Source organism: Xenopus tropicalis, chromosome 2 (assembly GCF_000004195.4).
Source record: "Xenopus tropicalis strain Nigerian chromosome 2, UCB_Xtro_10.0, whole genome shotgun sequence".
In the NCBI taxonomy this organism is placed as follows: Eukaryota; Metazoa; Chordata; class Amphibia; order Anura; family Pipidae; genus Xenopus; species Xenopus tropicalis.
In genome coordinates, this window is record NC_030678.2 from 32,549,597 (window position 1) to 32,573,125 (window position 23,529).

General features: G+C 41.1%; 1 protein-coding gene across 2 annotated transcripts in view; it reads left to right on the forward strand.

Moving 5' to 3' along the window:
- coro6 (coronin 6) overlaps window positions 1-23,529 on the forward strand; it is a 61,302-nt gene that overhangs the window by 27,170 nt on the left and 10,603 nt on the right. Inside the window, exons 2-6 of one of the 2 annotated variants that reach the window (XM_012953573.3) lie at window positions 2,923-3,130; window positions 10,274-10,396; window positions 16,084-16,213; window positions 17,061-17,242; window positions 19,290-19,409. In XM_012953573.3, the coding sequence (XP_012809027.1) occupies window positions 2,933-3,130; window positions 10,274-10,396; window positions 16,084-16,213; window positions 17,061-17,242; window positions 19,290-19,409 (753 nt within the window). In that variant the 5' untranslated portion in view covers window positions 2,923-2,932. 2 annotated transcript variants of the gene reach the window in all.

The following is a 23,529-nucleotide window of genomic DNA, read 5'->3' on the forward strand; positions in this document are numbered from 1 at the left end:
TATATTATATTGCAGGCATGTAAACACGATTCATTTGAATAATTAGAAAACAAGGCATTGGGGAAATCTATGGCTTGTACCACAGCTGTGAAATGACTTTGGATCAGAGAATAGTTAGATATATGCATATATCTGCATGGCCAACTAGAAAGCAGATTTGTCCTGGGGCTAGACTTGTTATAAACATTATATACATAACTTAGCTTTCCATTCCAGTAGTCTCCTATTCATCTATCATTCTGACATTCAAAACATTGTATGGTTGCTAAGGTACCTGGGATCCTAGCAACCAAATGTTTGGTACTGTATGTGACTTCACACGGCATTCTGAATGCAAGAACCTAGATCCATGGAACCATATTTATGGTTGTATGTGTGTATGTTGTAACTCCAGTAGGCTCTTATAAATATGATATCCTTAAAATTGCCCCTGTGTTTATTGAGAACATGAAATGAAAGGAAATAATAGGATAATAGGATCCTTTGGGGGCCAGGACTGTGAACGCAAAACAGCAGTGTCGGATTGGGGGGGAGCAGGGCCCACCGGGGCTTCTGCCTCAATGGCCCCAGCCACAGCCTTTACACACACAGGGGCAGGGACCCCCACCACCTGTCTGACCCCCTCCCCTAAATGCATGTAAATGAAAGTTACCTGTAGCGCATCGGGGCAGGGAGAGTGCCCTGCGTGATCGGGTCCTGGTTTTTTCCCGGTGCCCTGGTGGCCCAGTCTGACCCTGAACCAATGAGATGCTCCCCAAGTAAGTATTTGTCCTTCAAAATGAGAAACAAAAGGTTTGGTTTTTCTCTTTCTCTGCATCACATGTGCCTGAGGGTTTAAAAAAGGTCTACCTTTCCCCATTCCCTTCTTCACCCACCTATATTAATTTGTTCTGTATCCTCACATTACTCTATTTAATGGGCTCCACAGTCCTTTCATGTTTTTTATGCAGGATTCCTGAGTGATTCTGGAGCTTGTTCAGTAGTGTCACTTGCTATTCTATTAGTATATTGTATATTATTATATATTATATGATTAGTATGTATTAGTATATTATTCTGCTGATTCTAAGTCCAGGTATGTGTGAGGCAGTACTGCTGCCCCTATCCTTACAGGATGCTAATGCAGCCCTCAGCTGATCATACAGCCAGTAAAGCACCAATTCAAAGAGTCTTTGAGGTAAATGCTTTGCTGATTATATACAGTATATTACAAGTGAATGCCAAAAAGCAGCCATTTGGATTTTGTACATACTGTAGTTAACTTGGGTTGAAAAAAGACTAAAGTCCATCAAATGTAACCCCTCCAAACAAACCCAGTACACACACACACACACACACATCAATATTATCAGGGGCATTTTGGCCTCTAGTGCGGCCCCTCTGTGCTTAGATTATTTGCATCGAAGGGGGCTGCATGGCTACTGCAGAGAAAGCAATGGCACTAGAAATACTGATTTTTTTCTTTTTGCCTCCCCTGGTAACTTCAGGGGTGCTGCCACCCCAAGCAAGTCTTTCAACTCGCTTCAATGCAGCAGTACCCCTTGATATTATGCTTGTTCAAGAAATCATCCTAGCCACCCTGAAAGGCATTAACAGAATCTGCCATTACCACATCTCTAGGAAGGGCATTCCATAACCTCACTGCCCTCACCGTGAAAACCCCCTACGCTGCTTCAAATGAAAGTTTCATTCCTAATCTAAAGGGGGGGCCTCTGGTGCACTAATCCTTTTTATTGGAAAAAGGATCTCCCACTCTCTGTAATGTCCTCTAATGACTAATCATGTCCCTTCACAAGTGTCTTTTTTCCAGAGAAAACAACCACAACCCTGACAGTCTAAACTCATAGTTTAAATCTTTAATTCCCATTTACTAGTTTAGTTGCAGTCTCGGCACTCTCTCCAGCTCATTTATATCCTTTTTAAGGACTGGAGCCCAAAACTGCACTGCATACTCAAGGTGAGGCCTTACCAGGGACCTATAAAGGGGCAAAATTATGTTCTCATCCCTTGAGTCAATTCCCTTTTTATACAAGACATCACTTTATTTGCTTTAGTAGCCACTGATTGGCATTTGCTGGAACTAGAGCAAAGAGATATGTGGCAATTAATCGCCACAACTTTTGAAAAAGTCGGTTGCAGCAACTAATCATGTTTCAATCGAGTTTCAGCATCCTGCATGGAACTTTTAGTTTTGCACAATTTAGTATCATCAGCATCATCACTGTTTGGCTCTACTGGATCCCCTCTCTGATTACATCAACCCATTTTTCTAAGAACACTCCTGATATCAGAAAATTTCCAGCTCTAGCCAATATCAAATACCCTGTAAGCTTGCGAAGGGTACATAGCTTGTATACACAAATACTGCAAATTGTTTCTGGAAAAGAATTAACTCAGTGTGAAAAGGAAAAGATTTCAACTTTTAAATACATCTCTACCATATGAATGTAGCAGAATAATGAATCTGAAGAAACAAGTAGTTTTGTTATAATTTCCTTTTGTGCAATCCTAGTTGAAAGGCAAATTAAGGCCAGGAGACCTGTTATCCTATGGCATCCGTATAATCAATGTCACTTGTCCGCCTCTAGAGCCCTTATCTTAAATCTGTTTGTATTAAACAGGCTTGCAGACAGGAAATGTTGCATTGTACGTACTTCTGTATAATGGACATCAAAATCACTGACCTTTATTGTAAGTCAAACAACATATACCAGTGCTGCAGTGCAACTGCACGTTAGGATTCCCACACAGTCACTCTCTCCACATGTTGATTTGATTTTTTCATTTCATTCAGGTATTCCCAACAAATTGTTGTTGCATAAAATCTACTCTGCATGGTATATTTGATGAGCCTGTGCATACAGGTATACAAAGATTGCTGAGTGTAAATCATCATAATCTCTTTCTCTGTGATCCCTACAGTTTATTCACAATGAGCCGAAGAGTTGTTCGCCAGAGCAAATTCCGTCACATTTTCGGACAACCAGTGAAAGCCGACCAAATGTACGAGGACATCCGAGTGTCTAAAGTGACCTGGGACAGCTCATTCTGTGCAGTCAACCCCAAGTTCATAGCCATTATTGTGGAATCCAGTGGTGGAGGTGCCTTTATAGTATTGCCTTTGGCCAAGGTAAGTCATGGTAACTGCTCATTTTATGAAAAGTAAAATGATTGTTTTTTTAATTTAAAAAAAAAACAAAAAAAAAACTATAGGATTCTGGCTACTAGCTAGCTTGTTGCTTAGATACTGTATAACATTACATATAATTTCCTATAAGGGGTATCACTAAAATCTTTATTTTAAATGACCTATTTAGGTTAAATTCTAATATGCTATATGCTTTTAAGTTGGTCTCAATTATTTTATTTTTTATTCATTTTGAATTATTTCCCTTCCGCTTCTACCTCTTTCCACCTGTGACTGACCCTGGCACCCAAAAACCTATAGTTTTGTGAGGATACAATTCAGGGCCGGAACTAGGGGTAGGCAGAAGAGGCACATGCCTATGGCACAACGGTGGGAGGGCAATAAGCACGTAACTTCTGTCTGCTTACTCTTAGTTCAGGCCTTGGGTGAAATAGAAATAGGACCTTTGCACTGCCACTTTCCATAGTTCTCCTCCCTACCCTCTCTGTGCTTGTCAGCGTAAACGTGGTGGGGGAGTAATCACTTGCTCCTTACCTAGGGTGCCATATTGACTTGACTTGGCACTGCTACAATTTTATTTTTATTGTTACTTTCAACTACTTATCTTATTATTCAGGCCATCTATTCTTCATCTTCCAGTCTCTCATTCAAAGCCTGCTTGCTATGGTAAAGTGGACCAGATTGCTTTTGAAATACCAAACGCAAAAGCTGCTGAGCAAAAAGTTAAATATTTAAAAATCAACAAAAATACAAAATAAAGACTAACTGCAGTCTGCCTCAGAATATCACTGTCTACATCATATTAACGTTAATTTAAAGGTGAACTACCCTCTTTAATTACATGCTTTTCTGCTCAGCGTTTTCTCTCTTGGTGCACATAGACACAATGGAAACTTTCCACTGAATAAATCTGCCTATGTTTGAGTGCACACTCAAGACTAGTCAGTCACTTCCGTATGAGCCAATAGAGGAAGTGTTGGTTTGAAATGGGAAGGGGCAGAACTATCCACAGTGTGATACTTGTTTTTGACTGTGTGGGTTGGTAAGAAAAAGTGCAAATTTTCATTATGCTTCAACTAGGAAGACGTCTGGGAAATATCCCACTGGTAGAACGCCCCTTTACATAAAGACATAAGGGGACAATGCCCCCACTAACAACTCATAATGCCCACTCCTCTGCCTCTATGTACATGGGTGTGTCTTTTCAACCATTTATTGTCCTCCCCTCCTGAACATGGGGATGATTATTGTTGTTCACTGGAGCCCCAAAGAGGTTCCTTAGAAATAGGCTTGCATTGCTTCTTGGCAGCCAGAACAAAGGAACAAGCCAAATTTAAACAGCGTCAGGAAAGACACTGGTACAACCCCAGTTGACTGATCTTTTATGAAAAATTAAATAATGTCATTTCTTTAGCCTTAATGGCTTCTGAGAAGTGAAGCAGAGGAGGTGATTAGCAAGAAGCTTTATTAACAGCTTTGTAATCACCCTAAATAGCTGTCTTATACTCTGTAATATGTGTTACTTTCATTTTCAATTCAGAACTTTTTGGGTGTTGCTGCATTCTTCACATTCCCTCTCCCTCCGCACCATGTCATTTTGCAACCAGTGCATGGATATGGGTATCAGGTCCCCCCATACTGGCATAGAAACAAGATATTGGCAGGATGCAATGCCTGCTTTGATAACAGTGTCCACAAAATGGCCCCTGCCTGCTTGCTGCAATTGTGAATTCCAAGGCTGAAGAAAATAAGATTAAAATAATTTATATAGTGTAAGTAAAGTTTATTTTGCTTGACAAACACAATAGAAAACAATTTGGAATTATTTCTTAAGGTGACAGGTCCCCTTTAAAGGAAAACTGTCATTTGAAAACATGTTTTTTTTAAAACACATCAGTAAATTCATTCAGAATTTCTCAGCAAAATCCTGCTTTGAAATCCATTTTTTTTATATTTATTTTTGAAATTTCACATGAAGCTAGCTATGTTCTTCATTTCCGAGGGTGCCACAGCCAAGTGACCTGTGCTCTTCATAAACTTCAGTCACACTTTACTGCTGAGCTGCGAGTGATACCACCCCCTCCCAGCAGCCAATCAGCAGAACAATGGGAAGGGAGCAAGATAGCAGCTCCCAGTAGATATCAGAATAGCACTCAATAGTAAGAAATCCAAGTCTGGCTTGGGACTCCTCCAGTTACATGGGAGTAGGGTAAACAATGGGTTACCTGAAAGCATTTCTAATGTGTAGCGCTGGCTCCTTCTGAAAGCTCAGACTCAGGCACAATGCACTGAGATGGCGCCTACACACCAATATTACAGCTAAAAAATACATTTGTTGGTTCAAGAAATTTTTTTTAAATGGTAGAGTGAATTATTTGCTATGTAAACATTGTAATTTAGAAATGAAAAGTACACCATAAAAATCATGACAGAATCCCTTTAAGGGATGGTCACAGCGACCTCCCCTAACCTGACTTCGGACCATCGCTATGTACATTAAGGGGTGCTGTTTCCATCCACAAGGAATGGCACCATGTTACATTTTCCCCAATTATACATTGTTTTACACAAATTCAAGTTAAGTGTTTCATGATAGTGACCCAGTAACATGAAGCTAGTGCTACAGTCTGGTCTCCTCGGGGGCCAGAGAAGTCAATCAGTTTCTTGCTTCTTCTGGTGAAAGCGAATGAAATGATTACCCAGACATATGCCTCTCTGATAAATCTTTATAACTCTGCAAATCAAAGTAATATCTGTTGGTATCTCCGTTGAGCCTGACCGGTTCAGTGCAGGAACTACTCGATAATATCTTTTCCATTTGCTAGCATTATTTCATCTGCAGGGACCAAATAATAATAAAAAGGGAATGTACTCCTAATGTGGTCATTCACCTGTTTCCTTGGTAACATCTAAGAGTTTAAGTAACATAGGAAACCTTTATACAGGAATACATTGCTTAAAGGGGATGTTTATTTTTTCTATACATAGAGTAGAGAAGGAATCTGTGGTCATTCTTTTTCACTGTATTTTACTGTGACAATAATATTTACTGACTCTCCAACAATATAATCAAATCTGATGCCTGCCTCACAATATGGATTCTATTAGGAACCATTTTATATTCTTAGGACCCAATACAATTCTGTACGTATGACCTTCTTGTAATAGTACAAAATATTGCTTTTTGTTGGCCCCCAGTTGTACTGTTTGTTGGCCCCTGTTCTGCCCTATGGCTTTCATGCCTGAAGGAAGAGATGTTTAGAAACATGTAGGGACCCATAGGGTTAAATGGCTACAGGTTCAGTTCCGTTAGTTGCTGGGCAGAAGGGAATGTGTGCTATTGGTTAGCAGGTATGGTGCCCACTTCCTGCCTCACTTTGATATAGTGCTGGGAAAGGAGTGGTCTTTTGCTTCCACCTGAGGAACAGGGTGGATGTTGCTGTGAGCCTGGGGCAAAGGCCCAGATAAAGTCGGGGAACAGGGCCCCATGAATGAGGCATTAGATAGTGGCAAGTGTAGCTCCTGTACTAGTACCACAATTCCCTGAGGTGATTCAGGCCACTACGGGGTGTGGCAGAGGGGAAGTGAGATTCCTGCCAAGTCTGTCCTCAGGGGAGTGTCAGTCTGTATTACACTCTGTATGGGATGTTGCCTGTACCACTGGCCTCTGAGAATCTGTATTGCGAGTAACCCTGTGGCTATTCAATAAACACTTATTTTGTTGTTTGCAAGAACCTCTGCTGCCCTCTGTGTTTATTCTTCTGTATGGCAGCAAGAGAGGTGTAGTTGCTCAACACCCTCACCTTCCTCTTCCACTTAGCGAAGGCCCATTCTGGGTGAGAGAGTCCAGTGTAACCCATGTTCTACTGGTACTAGTGCGGGAAGGCAACTATTGAGCTGAAATAGATGTTACACCTGATAGAAGATGTTTTATTTAAATGGATTTATTTTTATAATTGGTATGCTAGTTAGTTGATCATTGACCCCAGTGGCAGACTGGGGTGTCAGGAGCCCACGTGGGCTGCCACTTTAGGGGCCCACACACCCCCTAAGGGCCCCCCTGCCCACTTGTGAGCTCCTCAATGTGGCATACCTGGTGTCCCAACGAGGGCTGTATTTAGGTCTGGTGCCACCCTAAGCCCACCCGGCCCACACCCCCTCAGGGGCCCCCGATTGCCCACTTATCCATCCCTCCCGCTCACCCACATCTAATGCCTTCCCCACGCATACATACCTCATACTTACAGTAGCCATGATTAGGGGAAGGAGGGCAGCAGGGGAGTGATGGCACAAGTGGAGATCGGGTCTGGGATTTTTCTAGTGTTTTGCTGGCCCAGTCTGAATCTGTCTGCTGCCCTCTGCACCCTCACCCCCAGATCCATTGGCAGATTTGTACAGGTAAGATCTGGTGGTGGCTGGGGAGGTTTCTCTTAATTAATATATGAGCTGCCGCTCTAGGCACAGACTGTTGGGTGCCTAAATATAAATACGGCCCTAACCCCGTTTGTACTTTTTATCACGATTAGGTGGGTGGGTCAGGGCCTGGAGTGGGAACAGGAGTGGGGGGCCCACTGGGTTTTTTCCCGCTGGCCCAGAGTCCTTGGTTACAAGACTGTTTGACCTAGTTACTAAGTGCTTCAAATGTTTTTAATGATATAGATAATGGTAGCGACAACTTGATAGGCTTTACAATGTAAATAAACTTTAATCAATAGATCACATGAGGCAAAACACCCAACAATTAGTGTGGATTGCTTTATATTGTCAGTTGTCAGTGGCAAGCTCTATAGTTAGTACTTGGCTTGTGATTTTTACTCAAAAACTTCCCATGTGGCATGTGTGTAAATTACATGAAGAAGCAGTTGGCTAGGCTAATATGTATTGATATAAACTGACAAGGAAAAGTTTGGGAGGGTATTCTAAACAATGCATAACCACTATCTGGACTGACAGATATAATGTTGTATTACACAGACACACCTGATTCCACAGGTTAAAAGGAAACCATGATTTTCATACAAACCAGTTCCCAACCCCCCTTAGGCTCACAGAGTGATCCATAGTGGGCGGTGCACAGATTATCTGAAAAACAAAAGTCCAATAATCCATCACTTCACAATGGGACAAAATGAGGAAGGAGTTGGATCACTCTGTGAGCCTAAGCGGGGTTGTGAAAAGGTTTCCTTTTAAACTGTGGAATCAGGTGTGCCTGTGTAATAAAACATTATATCTGTCAGTCCCAATAGTGTTTATCCTACATAAGCCCAACTAAATGTCCCAGAATCCTTGACACTTTGAGCCCTAGGGGCGTTGGGAAATGGCATGTATGTGTATCATGGTCTCCTTTCAACCTGTTGAACCAGGTATTTCTGTGTATAAAACATTAGAATAGTGGGGTATGTTTTCCCTGTAAAGGATTAAGCTTCATCTGTTTAACTAAACTATTTTCGTATATAAGTTCTGTTGCGTTCCCTCAGAAACTCCAACCAACATGGAAACAAAAGGTGAAAAGGGCAGAGTAATAGAGTAACGTTCTCTTCTCGTGCAGTTCTGCTCTTATTTGGTGCTAGAATGTATGGCAGTGACTCCCCCCCCACCCCCCCCCAAGCGGGAAGCTACACTATATCCTTGACCTCTGCCACCTTGTCTCCTCTGATCCCACATTCCACCCCAGGAAGGAATGGTGAGGGGTTGTGCAGGAGCTGTGGAATTGAGGCAGCAGCTGTCTGTTGATCCTATACTGCTAATAAGAATGACCTCACACAACAAACAATAGAAAATGTCTCAGGAAGTGCTTAGAGGGCCATTCGTTTCATTTTTCCAATGTGCCGGGCAGTGGATATTGTTTAGTTGCTAGTAAGCCACCGCCCTTCCAAGTCTTCGCTTCTCCCAAAACATTTTCCGTACCTCATGACTCTTCACTTTTCCTCTTTCCTCTCCAGTCCTGTTATGCATTTGAACCTCTGCTCCCTAGTGTTTATGGCTGATATTCATTCCTAGCACCTATTTATGCTTTGCTTTATTAGGGGGGAAATGCATACCGAACATAAAACAATGTGGTGGGCGGGTGGTAAGGGGTCCCTGTGATGGTGTGGGGGCCCCTGGAGTAGCAGCCTCTGACACAGCTGTACAGTTTTAATGTGAGTTCTTTAAAACAATTCCCATCGGATAATAATCTACTTTGTAAATGTATTCATTAGTGTAGTTAAGAATGCCTTTTTAAGTACAGGTATTGTATGTATTGTCAGAAATACTAGGAACCAAGGTCTTTCTGTAATTACATTAAAGGGATTCTGTCATCATTTTTATGGTGTACTTTTTATTTCTAAATTACACTGTGTACACTGCAAATAATTCATTCTGCCATTTAAAATTTGTGTTCTTGAACCAATTAATGTATTTTTATTTTGTAACATTGGTGTGTAGGCAACAATCTCAGGTCATTGTGCTTGAACCTTGAGGAGCCAGCGCTACACAAGATAGGCAAACAAGGACGGCAGCAAGATTGCAGCTCCCAGTAGATATCAGAATAGCACTCAATAATAAGAAATCAAGTTTACAGGTCCAGCTTGGGACTCCTCCAGTTACATGGGAGTAGGAGAAACAATAGGTTACCTGAAAGCAGTTGTAATGTGTAGTGCTGGCTCCTTCTGAAAGCTTAGACTCAGGCACAATGCACTGCGATTTGTTGGTTTGAGAGTAAAATTTTATTTGCTATATAAACAGTGTAATTTAGAAATAAAAAGTACACCAAAAATGATGACAGAATCCCTTTAAAAACATATTTTCCTATGACAGAATCCCTTTAATGTAATTACAGAAAGACCTTGGTTCCTAGTATTTCTGACAATACATACAATACCTGTACTTAAAAAGGCATTCTTAAATACACTAATGAGTACATTTACAAACTACACTATAAAAACCAAGACAAAATCGCTTGAAGGCTATTTAAATTTTAAAATCAAGTAGAATTGTTTTGGATTTATATGTTGGATTAGTATTATCTAGAACAAGAAACCTTTTTTTTAAGCAGTGCATCTATAGTTCCTATAATATTATGCTTTAAATGGTGTTACCTATATTCATATATTCACTTGAATAAACTTTCTTTCTTTGATGCAGACCGGACGGGTGGATAAGAATCATCCTACAGTAAGCGGCCATACAGCTCCTGTTCTAGACATAGATTGGTGCCCACATAATGATAATGTCATTGCAAGTGCCTCAGACGACACCACAGTAATGGTAAGTTTTACTGTTTGCCCTACTGGCCAGGTGGGTTACTGTTTGGGCCATTTTGTTACTCAGTGCAGTGCACAATGTACAGACATTCGTTGTTCCCTAATCAAGATCAGAAAGCACAGGAAAGAGTGTCATTATTTTTTCCAAACTCAAAACAAATCTCCGGTGAATAAATGTTGATGATGTGCAATCTGCCTTGACTTTTGTACTCTGCATACAGGCAATTTATTTCTTTTTTGTTATGCAAGGGATAACAATGACAAATAGTCCCCATTACTGACTCCCATGCTCAGTGCTCCACCCAAGTGCTGGTCCTCCTTTCCTGTTCAGACTTGTTTTTCAGTTGTACCTTCAGGATTTCTGACTTTCCATCTAACTCATTCATATATTTTCAACAATGGAGCTTTTTCAGAAAACTACCATCACACTAGTTAACCAAATCCAATCATTTTAAGGTTATGGGGAATGATACTACCACAAACCATGAACAAATACTATTGTGTAGTAAGATTTGTGCAGTGTGGAATTCTCTCCCCTGTTCAGTTGTACTGGCTGATACATTATATAGCTTCAAGAAGGGGCTGGATGGATTCTTAGCAATTGAGGGAATACACGGTTATGGGAGATAGCTCTTAGTACAAGTTCATCCAGGACCTGGTCCGATTGCCATCTTTGAGTCATGAAGGAATTTTTTTCCCCCTCTGCAGCAAATTAGAGAGGCTTTGTATGGGGTTTTTTAGCAATTAGGTAGGTTATATAAGGTTGAACTTGATGAACTTTTTTCTTCCTAACTTACTATGTATTTTATGCATTATACATTATAAATTGTAAGCTCTTTTGGGCAGGGCCAATTTATAAACCCACTTATTTTACAGTGCTGCGGAATATGTAGGCGCTTTATAAATACATTTTAATAATAATACATTGGTTTTGTTGCCACACTGCTTATAAATTACTAATTATAAAGCCAGAAAGTGACTTGGTGTGTTATTTGATTAACATGTTTTTAGGGGGTCCAAATACGGGGTCTGCACACGAGGATTCTTTATGGGCAAATTAGACGGCAGTTGTTTAAAATGGAGCCATGATTTTATGTGCCTGCCAAATAACCAAGGAAACGGTTGAAACAAGTCCATTGTTCTGATGGCAAGGTTTATTGGAATGTGTTGTGCATATTACACAGAGCCTTACGTGTTAGATTATATATAGAACATGTTGCCACGTGCCTGCTCAGGAGCCTGCGTCTTACCCTATGATGCAGCACTTTGTGCTAATTATACCCCAGTCACTGGAAGCCGAGGGGAGAGGAAAGCTGCTAATCAGATGCTAAAAACAGAGGCGGCCGTGTGACGGGGATCGGGGGGATTCCAACAAGCTGTTATTCAGCCATCAATGTACTCAAATCTGGGATTCTGTTTTTCATGAGCCAGGAAAAGCGGAGTCTCTTGCTCAAATGAATGGCTATGGGCTGTGAGCCAGAGGAATATGTCCAGCCTGTTATAATACTTCCAGCTCTAGCATTGTATTTGCGTATGCACAAAAACACCACTGACATGGGAAGAGCAGGGTGGAGACTGAATCAACACCATCATTTACCTTAGGGTTAGGCAACCTGGTGGCACACCGGCTGCGGCTAGCCTATTACTCCCGCCAGCTGGGAATGCAGAGATTTCTGTAGCAGATGTTTCCTACTAACAAATATCAGGTTATATAGATATTCTGAAGATGCACATTTGAGTAAATATAAAGGGAAAGCATTATGCATTGTAGCAGCGGCGCTGGCTGTCATGAGGTGAGAAACTCGCCTCGGGTGGCAGTGCATCCTAAGTTACCAGCGGCCACAAAAAGGTGCTCCTAGCAACTTTAAGAGCCAAAGCAGAGCCAAAACCAGAAATTTTGGCACTATGGTGCCCAGGTCCTTATGTAAAACTGGGCACACCAAAGCTATTCTGTTTACCCTCTTGCCGCCACCATCAATAATGTGTTTTTTCAGACACCAGCAGTTATCTCTATGGCCCATAAATATTCTGCTTTTCTGATTATCCAGTTGTCATCTCTGTGTTTCACATTTAGGGATACATCTCCCTCACAGGACTCACTACCATCTCAAAATCAAAAACGAATCCGAAAAACGAATGGGAGTAGCAGACAAATGATAAAAGACATAGTTGTTCCTTTCTAGTGTTCTAAAAGAAAAACTGAATTTACAACTGTATTATAGCCCAGTAAAAGCATGTTTTAATGATGGGTGCATTTAATTTATCAAGGGATTCTGGGAAATAAAGCATACACAAGCTTTTCAGTAATGGCATCAATTTCTTGAAAGCCTTTTTAATTTGCAATGAAGTCAATAAAGCAAGAAAGCATCTTATACTGATAATACAGATGGCTGGTTTCCTACTTCAGAACTGCATGAATGAACTCGTCTTGCTGAGGAGCCATGCCAGCTTTTGGGCAAAGCCATAAAAACACCTGCTTGTGCTTCTTGTACATAAAATATTTTTATTTTTTAATTCTAAATCCATGTACAGGATGTGGAATTATGGTACATCACAGAGTTGTTGATGTTGTTAATGGGATTTCCCATTTTATAAGTATTAAAATATAAAAGGATATTATAAGTCACCAAGGCGTTCCTTGATGGCCGAGTGCCTTCATACAGGTCATGAAATTCCAAGGTGACTTCTAATATCCTCAGGGGGTACATTATTTATCATCACTAAGCTCCGATAATAACTAATTTGTGCATGATTTATTTCCCAGAAACCCTTGATAAATTGAATGCATCTGTCAATAAAACATGCTTTTATATGGTAATGGAACCAAATAAAGAGTGCTTAGTGATGTTATTAGTAATCATCAGTGTGTAGTGTAATATGCACAACTCATTCAGATGTACAGTGAAACCTTAATTTTACATACCCTGTTTCTAAGTTTTCCATAATGTCGCACCATTGTCTTGTGGTCCCAATATGTAATACATAATGAATTTCCCTGGATTTTACACCATTTTCCTGGTCCCCTGAAAAATGTAAAATGGGGTTCTACCATATTTTATAAGAAACAATGTACGAGCAATTTTTAAAATTTAAAATGTTAGAAGTCACTTCACATTTCATGATCTATAATATCATGGGCATTGCCCTGCATAGCTGAATGATTAGCAGTTGTTTAGGACATGCCAGCTCGTGCCACTGATGTTATGCAAGTACAGGAGCTCTTTGAAGTCTCTTTCTGAAGCGCTAATGGCATAAGGTCATAGACAGATCACATAAGCACAGACTGTAATAAATTGCCCCAAGTTACACCACCGGAGTGGGTCTCTAACAGAGATAAACAAGAGTGACGATACCAAATGTAGTTTCACAGAGCATCGCAGCATCACAGACGGGGTCACTGACCTTGAAAACTAAATACCATTTTAAATTGCATTCTGGAGAAGGAGTACATATGTATTGTTTTTTCCAACAGACATTAGGCACAAGCATGTTGTTTTGGAACTAAGAATCTAAAGCATCAAGGTTACATTAAGCCTGTTCACTCCTGAAAGCCCCAATAAAATACCTTCTTACTCCTTAATTCACCCCTCTGGTTTATATCTAAGAACTTCAATTTAAGCTATAGCTGGTCAGCTCCACCAATTAAGATATTTTTATAAGGAATTAATGTATGACCTTATGGCTTATTTTTCAACCTAGGTGCTAAACTGCACAAGGCCAGTTGATCTTGATGCAGTTTAACATGTATAGTTGTTATTCAGCCCCTTTTTATGAATTTCCGAGGTGTTCATTTAGTTAGCATGATGTCTTGCCCACCTTAATAGAGGCCTTAAACGCAGAAGCCTTAAATACCATGGCCTTTGTGAAATGAATTAAACCAATATTTAGGAGCTGTGCCAGTTTACCCAAAATGGCTCACTGTGAGTCTAATCTAGACTAGGCTTGTTAGTAGCCCCATGATGAAATGTTTCCAAGAATTTCTATATTTATACTGTAGTTTGCCTGTCATCATGGTTATCTTTGCTTGAGTGCTGCTTGAGTGCATGAATGTAGTCATGTATATACAGTTGAACCTCAATTTTAGATCCTGGGATATTACATTTTCCCAGAAAGGAAACCGTTTATCATGGCCCTTTGCAGGTAAAGTGCATTTTTATCATCCCAGATTTTATGTTTTTCCAGAATTCACGCTGTTATTTTGTGGTCCAGGGAAACTGTAAAATCAAGGTTTGACTGTTTTTTAAATAGGTATCCTTGAAAAGGTGCATCTACAGTAATCTAGACTTATGGTAGTAGACTCCAGCAGACCCAGACTGGAATTCTAAATAGACCCTGACATTTCACATACACATAGGCCCAAACAGCCCCCTACAAGCCCAATAAATAGTAACTGTCTATGCATGTTACCAGGGGTGACAAAAATCTGCTCCTGGTAACTTTAAAACTGGAAATTCGGCTCTGCTAGTGCAGAGAGTGTAATCAAGCTCTCTACACTAGCGATGCGCCTCTGACCCTCTCTGACGCTTAAATTGGAGCATGGGGGGCTGAGGGGCATCACAGGAGCCTTCTCACAAATTCCTATGTGTCTATGGCATTTTACAGCAGCCCCTCTGGCATTTGCCAGACTCCACAGATTGCCAGTCCAGGCCTGGATCTCCAGTAAGGAAGCCAAGTGAATAGTTGTATGTGAGCAAGCTGGTTCAGCAGCACATGACATTGCAAGAACACCAAAGCATTCCTTCTGTACATGAACAGCAGAGATCTGCTAATGGGATATTGCCTAATGTTTCATCATGGACCTCTGCATTGTCTGCAAAACGATTTGCTAATTATATTACTAATTATAGCATGTTGCTCTCTGTATTGAATTGAACAACACAGTTCACATCAAAAGAAGTGTTAGCTCCTATGCGTATATGTATAGGTCAGAACAGTTTTGTATAAGTATGATACAGGGACGGGCCAAGCCGACCGGGCGCCCTAGGCAACCCGGTCGTCCACCTCGCCCCTGCACCTTCCCCCTCCCCCTTGCGTTTTGGCGCGCATGCGCATTCGGGGGGGGTGCAACGCGATAATTTATTGCCCCCACCGCGTAATCACAAGCAGCAGGTGCAATGACAAAGGAACTAGGGGTAGGCAGGAGAGGTTCCTGCCTGGCACCCCCCAAACGTTGCGCCCTAGGCAGGTGCCTCTTCTGCCTACCCCTAGTTCCGGCCCTGGTATGATATAAGTATGAAGCAAAAGCTTCACTTCCTACAGTTGTGGTCACTTCGGTTGTATCAGCCTGAAGTTATGGAACAATGGAATGTGCCTTGAACCGTAGGATACTGGCCTGTTTATGGCCACTTTAAGACAAAAGCTTTGCCTATGAGATTCCTGCAATGCCAGTTACCTCTATCCTTTCACTATAACGTTTTTCTGTTGTTGCAGAATGTTTATCCCCACTGCTGCGCTGTCTAAACAAATAACCTCCAAGAATTGCTGTGGCATTTATACACTTAGACCTGTGACATATGGTGCTGTTTGATTGCTGCAGTGCTCTAATAGACTTAAATAATAATGACTGATGACGTATAGCCTGATATTGATTTCTCATAATTCTTGTAGAAAAATCTCATTATATGGGAGTTCTGCATCTGGTGCACAGAACAGAGGGTCAGAGCATACTAATGTATCATTGTTTCTCATCAGGTTTGGCAGATTCCAGATTACACACCAGTGCGTTCCATAACAGAGCCAATTGTAACACTAGAAGGCCATTCCAAAAGGGTGGGCATCGTCAAGTGGCATCCATCTGCTCGCAACATATTGCTCAGTGCAGGTAATAGCAAGAATTATCTCTGAAAAGGTTTTTAAGAGGGGCTGCGGAATTCAGTGGAGGATAACCACTTTTAGAACTTATATCCCTTTTCCATGTACATAGAGAATCCAACCACAGATCACAGTGTTCTTTGAAAAAACTGTGTTAGTTTCTCTAAAGGACATATAAATTCTCTTTTACTGGGGGGTGCCAAAATGTTATGCCCCCCCCCCCCCCCCAGTGAAATAGATTGCTAAGCTCTTCCTTGGGCCGGTGCTCCTGCATCAACCCATTGAAAAGCTACCTAAGCGCAGCCTCGGCATCTAAATACCATATTTCTTCTATCATTTGGCGCTTGGCAATCTGCGCCTGTGCAGTGGATTAGATATGGCGAGTTTGCTTTACTGCACATGCGCAAACAGGGATTTTCGCAAGAGATGCCTGGGAGAGTGGTAGGAAGGTAAGTAAAATGCCGGCACAGCTCTTCGGAAGGTACTTCTGCAGCCTGGGGAAAAAAGCTTAATTATCTATTTCGCTGGGGGTGCCCAGTATTTAGCAACCCCCAGTGAAACTTTACATGTCCTTTAAGAAACAATAGAGGAAAATGTAGTTTTACATTTGTGTGTAAAACACTTAGAAGAATCACTGAGAAGCAGAGTTAGCCTAAATTATTTCCCCTCTCATGCTCTATGCACGATTTGGACTTTAATTAAGGGAATACCAAGCTTCTTAAATGTTAAGCAATTACAAATAACACACAGAGCACACATAACAGTAGATGCCCCAGTTCTCTTGTGTCCCTGTAAAACATTTAGCATGACTGTGGACTGTATGCATGTTCTTTCTTTGCTTCTCTTCCCTCTGCTAGGTGGTGACAATGCGATCATCATCTGGAATGTGGGGACAGGTGAGGCTCTCATTAACTTGGACGAACTACACAGCGATCTCATCTACAGCATCTGTTGGAATTACAATGGCAGCCTCATCACAACGACATGCAAGGACAAGAAGGTTCGGGTCATTGATCCCCGAAAGCAAGAAATTGTAGCTGTAAGTGTTCACATTACTGTCCCTAGTTTTGCTCTGTCATTAGCCCTGCATGTGTTTGGTCTCAGGGTGAAGACACACAGAGCTACTTAGTAGCAGCTACTTGTCATGCCTACTAAAAGCCAGAAAATACCCTGCCATAGACAATACTGAGAACTGCCTCTGCTAAAACACACATAGAGACAATTATCAGTAAATGATCAGCATTGTCTATGTTAGTAGCTGTGACAAGTAGCTGCTACTAGTAGCTCTGTGTGTCTTCACCCTTATTGTCACCTTATTGTGATGCATGAGAAATGTCAGTGGCATGCACAGTATTTCCCTTTGTGCTTTTAGCATGACTGGGGAATTGCCAGTGCTTTAACTCATTTGTCAACCAACAATGTCTGCACTGAGATAGTAGGCCCTAAAATTTTAAGTATAGAAAGGCCCAAAAAGCCTCATAAGGCTATATGGCAGCTTACAGCAGCTTCTGTGGCATTTGGCAGAGATTTTTAGACTACCAGTGTGGACCTGCAACCACCACTATGTCATACTAATCCCATATATGTACCTTACTATGCCATACTGATCCCATCCTGGCATTTGTACCTTACTATGCCATACTGATCTCATCTTGGCATTTGTACCTTATTATGCCATACTGATCCCATCTTGGCATTTGTACCTTATTATGCCATACTGATCCCATCTTGGCATTTGTACCTTACTATGCCATACTGATCCCATCTTGGCATTTGTACCTTACTATGCCATACTGATCCCATCCTGGCATTTGTACCTTACTATGCCATACTGATCCCATCTTGGCATTTGTACCTTACTATGCCATACTGATCCCATCTTGGCATTTGTACCTTATTATGCCATACTGATCCCATCTTGGCATTTGTACCTTACTATGCCATACTGATCTCATCTTGGCATTTGTACCTTACTATGCCATACTGATCCCATCTTGGCATTTGTACCTTACTATGCCATACTGATCCCATCTTGGCATTTGTACCTTACTATGCCATACTGATCTCATCTTGGCATTTGTACCTTACTATGCCATACTGATCTCATCTTGGCATTTGTACCTTACTATGCCATACTGATCCCATCCTGGCATTTGTACCTTATTATGCCATACTGATCCCATCTTGGCATTTGTACCTTACTATGCCATACTGATCCCATCCTGGCATTTGTACCTTACTATGCCATACTGATCCCATCTTGGCATTTGTACCTTACTATGCCATACCGATCCCATCTTGGCATTTGTAACTTATAGCTATTTAGTCTTTGCTGAACATTAGTAACATACATCTCTATCCTTGTTTTTGTTACTGTAGGCAAGACACATTTTAGTGGAGTAGTAGTTATGGAATACATATAACATATATGTATATACTGTATAATATTTGAGATTTTTTTAATGGCAACTTAAATTTACTGTTCTAAGCAACAGATGTCAAAACCAATCAGATTGCAGACAGCAGCTGATGCCTCCCTGTGGTACCAGAGGCCAAAAATGTCCCCATCACCCTCTCACTTTAGTTACATGTTTATTGGAGTTTGGCCATACCCATGTGTAAATAAATAATATCATGATACAGTAATTATACCTTAATTATATATATTCTTTTATTCTACTAATTAAGGGCCATAAGAGATTTTCTTAAGCAGAATTGCTGTGAAAAACACAATTTTACTATTTCTGTTTCTAATTATTTTTAATGTGGCCCTATCCAACCTCTAAATTGAACTGTTTACATTAGAAAGGGCTATACAGCAGTTGGTTAGCTGGTGTATGCCAGTAGGAGGAAGGCTCTACTGAGTAAAGTAAACATGTTAATGAAACCATTATTGCCTCCTTAATTGCCCCAGTGAGTATAGAATTGGCCTACAATAACCTGAAATGACTGTATCTATTAAACCTTGATTCTAATAGTATGAATTCTAATAGTAGAATTTATCTTTGGTGTGATAACTTAACATGTGTGCATGTTTGTGTTTTCATTTGCTGTGGTTACATTAACCTGCTAACCAAAAAAACTAGGAGAAAAGTGGGGCACATGAAGGGGCCCGACCGATCAAATCCATCTTTTTGGCTGACGGCAAAATATTCACCACCGGCTTCAGCAAGATGAGTGAGCGGCAGCTGGCCCTGTGGGATCCGGTATGAGAAGGTGTTCTGCATGATTATTTACTTCTCTTTCTCTATGTTTAAACTTGTACTGGCTTCCCGAGGTTTGCAGGGCATTATAGCCAAAGAAACACCTCTAGGATGGGTGGTTCGGAAGAGTTGTTGAAAACATTTTTATGATTTATATGCTAGCAATAACCAGTTTCTGGAGAGTTTGTTTTGAAAAAAGATTTGATATATTTGTGAGAAAGTTATGGGCAATGTGAGATTAATTTAAAGGTGGACTCAAGTCAGTTACGAAGTGCTGCTCAAATGGGAGACAGAATCTAGAGATTAGAAGGATGTGACTGCCCAGTTACCAGGAAATAGACTTCCCCCTTAGGCGAAATGTAATGTTCATTATTATTTATTTTTGTCTCTAAATGTCTGAGACGGGTTTATTGAGCTCTCCTTTGACCTGGCAACAAAAAACTTGTCCACTTACTGGACGATGCGTTATGAACCAATCATGGTAACAGTCATGAGCCGAGCAAGGCACTTAGACAAACATATCATTCATTTTCATCTTGGATTTAGCCTGAAATCATCTCTAGGGGGATCAGTCAAGGATAACAAGTAAATAGAATAATGAAATAAGCAAGTCATCCAGGCTCATCAAGTCCTAGTTTTTGCAACTGGCTGCAATTATGCTTCCCTAACCTTGTATATAATTGTATTACTGGCATACAGAGCCTTGTGCCGTTCCAAGTGCTCTGAAATAAATGCATCATTTTTCATAAGGTCCACTTCTTTACTTAATACAACTCTTATTTAGTATGTTGTATAGACTGTGTATTATTAAGCACATGTCTACTTGCTCCAGCCTTGAAGGAGAAACTAGTCTGAATCAAAATAGTATCCATGCTTATGTCAAAGTAACATATTATCTGTTCTTGATGATGTAGTCCTGCAAGTACGTTACATTTGATATTTCTCTGTCACACATCATCCAATTCCCCCCTTCTGTCCTACAAATCTGTACTTTGTTTACTTGACAAGGGACACTAAAAGTACATCTCCAAATTCCTTCCTGGGTTAGGCACAGTTCTGTATTTAGAGCAGTCTGTTATTCTGCCACCAACAGATGAACAACTAAATAAAAGAAAATCAATGGGGCCCCCTTAGTGGAATCGATGAATTAGAAAATGTTTCCAAACAGGTCCTATTTGTAGTGTTGAAACAAGACTTGAGATAAAGGTTGGCAAGACAGCCAATGTCCATCTCTGCATTGGCAAAACATCTAATAGTTAGTATGCTAATGATCAAGCCTTCCGAAATCCCCCAACCAGGGTCACCTTGGTAAATATAGCTGCAAAGACTTTGAAGCCAGTTACATACTGTCCTGTGTGTTCTGCCAGGACAGTAAGCTTTTGTGTTTCTAATGATGTTATGACTACTTTGTTTTCCGTCCCCCTCCCACCACCCTCACAGGAGAGACTTGCCCCACACGAGGGGATGAGACCTATGAGAGCCATCTTTACCAGAGATGGAAATATCTTTACCACCGGCTTTACACGGATGAGTCAGAGAGAGCTGGGCTTGTGGGATCCGGTAATGGCAGACATGCTAAGTCCAGGGAATTGGTATATTATTGTCACAGTTTCCGAATCACATGGCCAAGTCCTTCAATGACAATAAGGTCATAAATGGAGGTTCAGTTTGTTATCTAAAAAGAACTTCTTTCTTTATTGTTATTACTCCTCCGGATGCCAGTCCTAGAATATACATATATATTTTCTGCCACAATAATGATAAATCAATAACAGTTCAACTATGAGTACAGCCATAGTCTGGAATAGAGCTATTACATAGTACAAAGCTAATTTAACTCAACATAAATGTGAAGGTGACACTGACATTATTTAGTTTAAAGCACTAGGACTCTCTCATCATCGGCCCATTAGCCGCTCTACCTAAAATCTGGAAAAGGAACATAAGAACAATGATCATAATAAAAGCTATTGGTGCTGTATTCTGGAATTTTCCAGAATCTTTCTCATCCACCGAGATATACAGAGAAATAAGAGAGAGACTGATTAATAAAACACAAATATGTTTATTTTAGGGAGCCATCAATAAAGTTATAAATACAGGATTCGTGTGGGCTTTTAGATAGATATAGTTTCAAATTACTGCCGGTCATAGGTAATGAGACTTGTGGTGCCTACAGGACCCATCAAACAACAAACCCAACAAACAAGGACTGCTGGGCAGTAAGTTCTCAAAGGTGCCATAAGCCCAAATATTTCATTTTGCTATAGCACAAGAAATGAAATTTAAAAAAAAAGCCTGGTTAAGGAAAGCCACTTTGTAACCTGGCAGCCATGTTAAAGTAGCACTCCAAACAGGCTAGCTTGCCTGCTGTCATTTAAGGTGGTTGAACAAATTGTGCTGGATTCTCAATAATTTATTGGAATCACAATATTAAAATTCAAGAATAACACAACTGGCCAGCCAAATAGATGCAATTCATTACTAACTGACAGTAATAATATTTTAGTCATGCACTTTAAAAAGCATTACATTTCATATATGGTCACTACTTAGAAAACACAGCCCCACAGAGCCCATATGGATAAGTGAAAAGCAAACTTCCCAACATAAAGTTCATAAGAATGATAGTATACCGTATTTTTTGCTGTATAAGACGCTCCGGAATATAAGACGCACCCAATTTTAAAGGAGAAAAATCTAGAAAAAAAAGATTCTGAACTATATAATATACTAATTATCAAGTACTTGCCATCCTGCTGTGTGCTTTGCATGACTAGAGGTGCGCGCACCAATGTCAGCAGTGTCAGTGCGCGCCGATCGGCACTGCAAGGGGAGGAGGACGCATGGTACGGACGTCCACGGGGGGGTAATATCCCCCCAAATATTACGAAAGTGCCCCCATACTCAGTGCCCCAATAGCCCCATAGACAGTAGCCCCCACACAGTGCCCCAATAGAAAGTGCCCCCATACACAGTACCCCAATTGCCCCCATAAACAGTGCCCCCATACACAGTACCCCAATTGCCCCCATAAACAGTGCCCCCATACACAGTGCCCCAATTGCCCCATAGACAGTATCCCCCATACACAGTGCCCCAATTGCCCCCATACACAGTGCCCCAATTGCCCCCATACACAGTGCCCCCAATAACCCCCATAGACAGTAGCCCCCACACACAGTGCCCCCAATTGCCCCCATAGAAAGTACCCCCAACAGACCAAGTCATCGGCGGAGGCTCCTTCTCTCTTATGCCGCTGCAACTGGCACTTCTATAAGATTGCGCCTCGTCGCTGACGTGTGACGTCATACGCACGGGCGCAACCTTATAAAAAGGCCTGACGCTGCCGCATAAGAGAGAAGGAGCCTCCGGCGATGACTTTGCGGTACTGGGGTGAGTATTCGTCGTATAAGACGCACCAACTTTTCCCCCCCAGTTTTGGGGAAGAAAAAGTGCGTCTTATACGGCGAAAAATACGGTAATTGGTAGGCTCACCTCTCCCCACACTAAAGCCGGCCATACACACACCAATAATATCTTATGGAACCTTGTTTTGTATGAGACTCGGTGCATGTATGGTGGCTCGACAAGGCAACTGATATTGCAAAAGGCTGCAGATATCGTCGACTCATCAATCAGCCAGGTTAAAAGATTTTGAGAAAAATCTACATTCAGGGCTGAATCATGAGAAGGAGGTAGAATTTCTATTGTTGCTACCTCCATATCTGACGATTCAGACCAATGGTTGTATGAACGATCAAAATTGCTATGTGTATGGCCACCTTAAGGTGGTGCGTTTCAGCTCCTCCCTTTGCGTTCCACTCAGTCTGATGTTGGTGTACAAACTCTGCTCGAGTGCAATGTTGCTTAAAAACTAATCATGCAAAACCTTCAGTGCAACATGTTTCTCCCTAACAAGGGCTTCCTCAGGCAGTTATTTAAAACTAAATTAATTTGGAAAAACCCAAATACTGCCCTCAATTCTATTTTAACCCCTGTCATTACACCAAATTGGAGCATTCCTACTCAATCCATTAACCTATTCCTTACCACAATAAAGCAGATTATATTACAACTCTACACTATAAGGGAACATTAGGTCCTAATTTAAAAATCTATT